The sequence below is a fragment of the Vanessa atalanta genome, chromosome 1 (genome assembly GCF_905147765.1).
Source record: "Vanessa atalanta chromosome 1, ilVanAtal1.2, whole genome shotgun sequence".
NCBI classification, from domain to species: Eukaryota; Metazoa; Arthropoda; class Insecta; order Lepidoptera; family Nymphalidae; genus Vanessa; species Vanessa atalanta.
Window position 1 is genome coordinate 1,410,091 of NC_061871.1, and position 5,964 is coordinate 1,416,054.

Sequence of the window (5,964 nt, forward strand, 5' to 3'; positions counted from 1 at the left end):
AAAATAAATATCTATTTAATAATTTCTGTCCAAGCGAACTTCTCATTTTCTTCATTAATAAACTATATACACTCGTCGGCGGACTCGTGTTGTATAATTTAGACCGAATATAAAGGTGCGTGATGGTACGGCTGTGCCTTCGTGAGATAGATCTATAAAAGTTTTTTAGAGAACTTAGAATGCGTCCGATTCACACGTCACAATCAAATTTGACCTTGAAGTTTTGTTCACATAAGTTCAAGTTTGTTTTCTAGTTCACAGTACAAACAGTATCGCTTCAAATCTCAACATTTCAATATTTAATTACTTAAACGAATTTATGAAAATTGACTAAATTCACGAACATTGTTACAGTGTTTAAAGTTACAGCATTTTCGGGTTTCGCTCTTGATTGACGGGAAAAGTTGTTGAACTTCGATGTTTCTTTACAAGTCTATGACCTTAAATCAATTTGCGAAAATTACAGAATTGATCTTCATAAAATTATCCTTACAGCGGTATTCAAAGTATCTTGTTTCCGTAAATTAGCAATAGTATAATAATAAAAATATTTGCCGGAATGAGGCGAAATAAAAATGTCGATCGTAAAACCAACCTTTGGGTGTTATATACTGTAGTATAAACGGGTAAAAAATTACAAGACTAATGATTTGTCGACCAAATTAACAAGAGTGTAAATAGTCAAAGAGTTTCCGCGCTTTCATTAAACAAACCACTAATTATAAAACCTTTATAGGATTTTCCTCAGAAATTCCAATTTAATATCTTTCACTGGGGACTCGCGGAATTAATTCAATGTCGGTTAATTGTTTGAGAAATTTACAATTTCTACAAGTTATTTAATGAACCATAAAATTAACCATAATTATTATTTCACTTTTCACTTGGCAGGACCTTGTGCAAGCCCGTCAGGGTAGTACCACCCACTTATCATAATTTATTCTAGCGCCAAGCAGCAATAATTAACATTGTTGTGTTACGGTTTGAAAGGTCGAATGTGCCAGTGTAACTATAGGTACAAGAGCTCCCAAGGTTGTTGACGCATTGGCGATATAAGAAATCATTAATATTAAAACTGTCTGAAATCATCGCGGTCTGAAATCATCTGAAAATCGGTATCACATGCCAGTGTGGTCTTCGTGCTGAGATATACTTTATACGTTATATACAGTCTCGACTATACATATCTGAGAGACACAACATGATTGCGTCTTAGAATCAGTCCAAGTGACGCCGCTCGTTTCCCGCCGAACTAAACTACTACAAACGCAAGTAAATAAAAACACACATATTAAAAAAAAACAAACATTCACACTTTCACAGTATCACCAACGGAATTATATATAAACTGGGGACTACGGGGGGATAATATCACTGAATAATTTTTAGACATTATTTAAAAACAATTAATTAATTAATTATATTCAATTGGATTTTTAATGGCATTACTTAAATTATAATGAAAACTGCAGGAAATTATAAACAACTTCCTGATTTCAGAAAATTGATATCAGAAATACAGTATGTATCGATCGTTACACCCCGTTACGCTTCGCTATATTATAAACAAAGGAAAGGAGTTGTTTAAAAATAGATACAAGAATTTAAATGGTGTTAAAAAACGACATTTTGAAAATTTACAAGGATTTCTATTTTTAAAATAACATTTAAAAAATTAACGTCTTTTATATTAATGCAATGCAATTAATGCATTGATTCTATATTTGATTTTTACTATTATGTATTATTTTTTCACTTTTTACTGTAGTTAAAAAAATTTTGCTTAATCACTATCAATCATGTTGGGTCTCTCATTGGAACAACTTGTAAACTTTATAATTATTCAATATTAAGAATATGTATTTAGTGTATATAGGACGTCCTCAGGCACGGTGGAGTGACGATTTGCGCAAGACGGCTGGCAGGAGCTGGATGCGAGTTGCCGAAGAGTCTTTCCGTGGCGAGTATTCTTGTTATATTTCGGTGCAATTTATTATAATAATTAAAAAGCGGCTACTGTTATCAAAACTTTTAATTTTTTATTTAGTTTAATGTTTCTTTTCTTTAATTATAATTCCTTCCATAACTACCGATTTTGATGTCATCGCCTTTTGAAAATCACCAGTAATGACGATTTTGATCGGGAGGTCTGACTATAATAAGGTACATTATCAAACTCACAAAATAAATTGAGTTATTTGTTGAAAATAAATAAACTGTTTGATTGAAATTGACGCAAAATCATGGCCAAATGAATTCAAATAAATTTGACATACAAACGTCAAATCTATTCGTGCAAAATATTAAATCAATTGTGTGCGTAAAATGAAAATAAAAAACCCGTTCATTCTTTGATGTTCAAGCGATATTCCCGAAAATGGATGAAAAAATTCGACAACAATGTTGTTTAACGCCCCGGGAGCCGGTCAGTTTACATTCAAATCATATTTCATTTGGAGACAGAATTTTTTTCTTTATTCTACAGTGTTTATATTATTTCAATTGAAATTTTTATTACGTTTTCCGATAGAACAACGTAGGAAAATGAATAGACGAAAAGCAATTTCAAAAAATCTCTAGCAATACTTTAAACAAACAGTCGTATTCGTTTTCAATAATTCTGAAATATTGGACGGTAAAACCTAAATTGTATCATAATGTAATACTGTACAAACCATTTCATTCCTTCGCATATTTTTTTTTAAAAGTTGGTAAGTATTTTATTCAAATTATATAAAACCTCCTTAAACTTTTTACGAATCCCAACAGAAGAAAATCCACCTATTAATAAAACATACGCTTAAAGTATTAAGTTCGTGTAAGGTATTATTTTTTTTTAAATAAGTATATTCGCTTATAGAGAGAACAAAAAAAATGGAAAATAAATTATGTGTTAATTTACATATTATACCAAATAAATTTGTTTCTCGAACATTCCAGAAAACCGTTTGTTGAAAAGGGATTTGTTAAGCTCTCTATTGTTGGCGACCAGAGTGATCGAAGGTATAGCAAGAGATATGTACGGTTGCAATAATAATTGTCAGTGGCAGAAGACTATTCTTGGACACACGGTTGAACCTTTTATTATTTTTAGTACCTAATTAATATTTACCTATATCTTTACTTTGCTCTAGTATTCAATTATAAAAAAGGGAGATAATTCTGATACTAATTAATGATAGGCTTAAACCAATCGTCGATTGACATAGAAAATAAATGCGAAAGGTCAATCTTGGCCATCAGAAGTCCATCCGTATACTTAAAATATAATAAGCCATCAATTTATTGCCACGTGATTTACAATGCAAAAACCTACATAAGAAAACTCGATTAAAATTAAATATATCTAAAAGTTCCACGTTGTGTCCACTTGAAACAATTTCATATTATGAAGCACATGAGAAAAAATATTTTGTTATTAATAAATTGTAAAAACTTTGCAAAGACCGAATCCATTATTGTTTTTTTTTTTTATACCATACATCTGTTTGATGTCCAGGCAAGGTTACAGGTAACTAACTAGACTAGAGAGTTCACTTGTTTTTGCGAAGACACTTGTACACTATTACATATATATCCTTGTGGTCGCAATTAGCCATACCAGGGTTCTCTAATTGAGATATAACAGTGATTATTATCAGTGAATCTGATTTTCAAACCTTAATACTTACTTAATATTGTGACAGCTTACAATGTCTCGAAGACCATGTTTAGAAGCCTGCGACAGCGGCACTAAGAACGCTATTACCGCCTTTAGATCTTGGCTTCAAGCCCATGAAGAAGCTCAGGTACATACACATACAGCTCTTCAATTGAATTAAAACCAACGTTATGTTCCAAATAAATTTAAAGAATAAAATACATAGATATTTACAAGAACAGTTATATTTAATAACTATTGATGATTGTAGAGATGTGATAGTTTTTTTTTTTAGTATAATGTCTTAGATACTACTTTTAGTGCACACTGTATTTATTTTGGAATATTTATAAGTTAAAAGTTTATTTTGTCAACGTGTATGTAAAAATTTTGAAGACCCAAAAGTGTGGTAAAGTTGATTCCTTGGCTCGATTCCCAGTTCATTTTAGTCGATGAGTTTACAAGCGAATTAGAACTTGATTTTTATTTGTATTGCGATCGAATGTTTTCGTCATCTGGTGAGTTCTAGAATTATTTCATAGGGGTGAGAAAACTTTAAGGAGTACAATTGTAAGGTTAGAAAGAACGCACAGCTGAATTTTATTATGAGCTATTTAAAGATTTATCCGTATTGTTCGTTGGATTATAATTTAAATATGTAAATAATAGACGCAACATTGGTCTGTGTGCTTGATTGTTTGAAACGTGCTCAAATTACTGAACGGATTTTTAAATAGTTTGACATTTAAGATATAATAATATAATATACTCGTACTATTATATCTACGGAGCTGGCAAGCTAATTTTATTTGTGATTTACTTATTGAAAGACATAGCTAGTTATAGATAGCGTTTGTTGTTCATTTGTTATCAAATTTTCTATTTTTTTTTCGTAAAATTCTTGTCATAATTAGTGAAGTGAACGAAACCAAAAAAAGAGCAAATTACTTAGCATAACATAAGTAGTGGTTTTTTTTATATGTGTTCCGATTACAATATAAGGCTTAGATCATCATCCCTAGAGACAGATATAAATTTTTTTTCTATTGCGGTTGTTCATGCAATAAGACAGACGTAGAACCTTCTCGACTTTTGTCTCTATTAATATGAACTAACCGCTATTTAACAAATTATTAAATTAATATAATACAATATACGTATCTTTTTTCTATCTACAAGGTAATGATTGCCAGTATTTTGGTCGTTGTTGGTCTGTGGTGGCTCGTCCGGACTGTGCTGGCGCTCTTGATTAACCTCATCTGTCCCGTTTTCGTTGTGCTACTCGCTGTGGTGACTATATGATTCAATTGATAATAATACTGTATTATAAGTATCATAAATTCAAAAATAATTCAGGTCATTTTCTCTTATATTTTAAATTGGAATAATTAATAATATCTAAAGCAACAGTCTGTATTGATACATTGATACAGGATAGTCTTAGCCCGAGGTGTAGAGTCATAAACAAATCGGGTGCTGATAGTTGGGGAGATAAAAAATATATTTTGGAGGAGGATAGATCGCCTAAATACCGCCTGTACCCGGGTGTTTGATATCCTTAAGACGGGGCTGGCTGTATTATAGTTTTTTTTCATCTTAAACTTATTTTTAAGGAGATAACTATACCACTACTTAATTACTTTATTCCAGTACGTGCTCGTGAATGTGCACACCATGTAGCCGAATTTTATCCTTCACGAATTTTATGAATAACATGAATAATAGACACAACTTAAGGAAATAAAATCTCAGTAGGGTTTTTAGACTTTAATATCTATTATTTATTTATTACACGTTATCTATCAAATAAAATAATTATACACATTTTCTTTTAACATACAATTAAATATGTCCAACAATGCAGTCAAGTCAAAAATTTTACAGGATTATCATTATATAATAAATAATTTTATGAGGTTGTTCATTACAGGTTTGTATTCCTCAACTCCGTGCTCCCTTACTTGGTCAAAATTACCCCCTACTGGCGAACATTATGAGGGACATACTATTGAAGATGGCTGAAAATATTAAATCCTAGAAAAGTGTTCTTTGTAAAACATGTATTTTTTTTAAGTTCTATAAACATACGAGTAATTAAAGGTCAACAATAATATATTTTTCTTGTTGTACTTGATACATAAAAAACTATAGACAAGGAACGATACAAATATACTGTCGGGATGTAAGTGATCTTGTATGTGTGTGTGTGTGTGTTCGTACAATTCTATTATTGCCTGAACACATTTTGTGCTTCGTTGTTCAAATTCACTATTGTAAATGTATGTTTATTTATATAAAGAATAAATAATTACTTTCCATCAAAA

At 30.8% G+C, this 5,964-nt stretch overlaps 1 protein-coding gene across 1 annotated transcript; it reads left to right on the plus strand.

Moving 5' to 3' along the window:
• The first annotated feature begins 2,290 nt into the window (after nt 1–2,290).
• On the plus strand, nt 2,291–5,755 carry LOC125065653. Its single transcript, XM_047673410.1, has 5 exons — nt 2,291–2,425; nt 2,941–3,071; nt 3,687–3,788; nt 4,820–4,930; nt 5,571–5,755. The coding sequence occupies exons 1-5, from the start codon at nt 2,401–2,403 to the stop codon at nt 5,676–5,678; spliced, it is 477 nt and encodes a 158-aa protein (XP_047529366.1). The 5' UTR covers nt 2,291–2,400; the 3' UTR covers nt 5,679–5,755.
• Nucleotides 5,756–5,964: the final 209 nt, after the last annotated feature.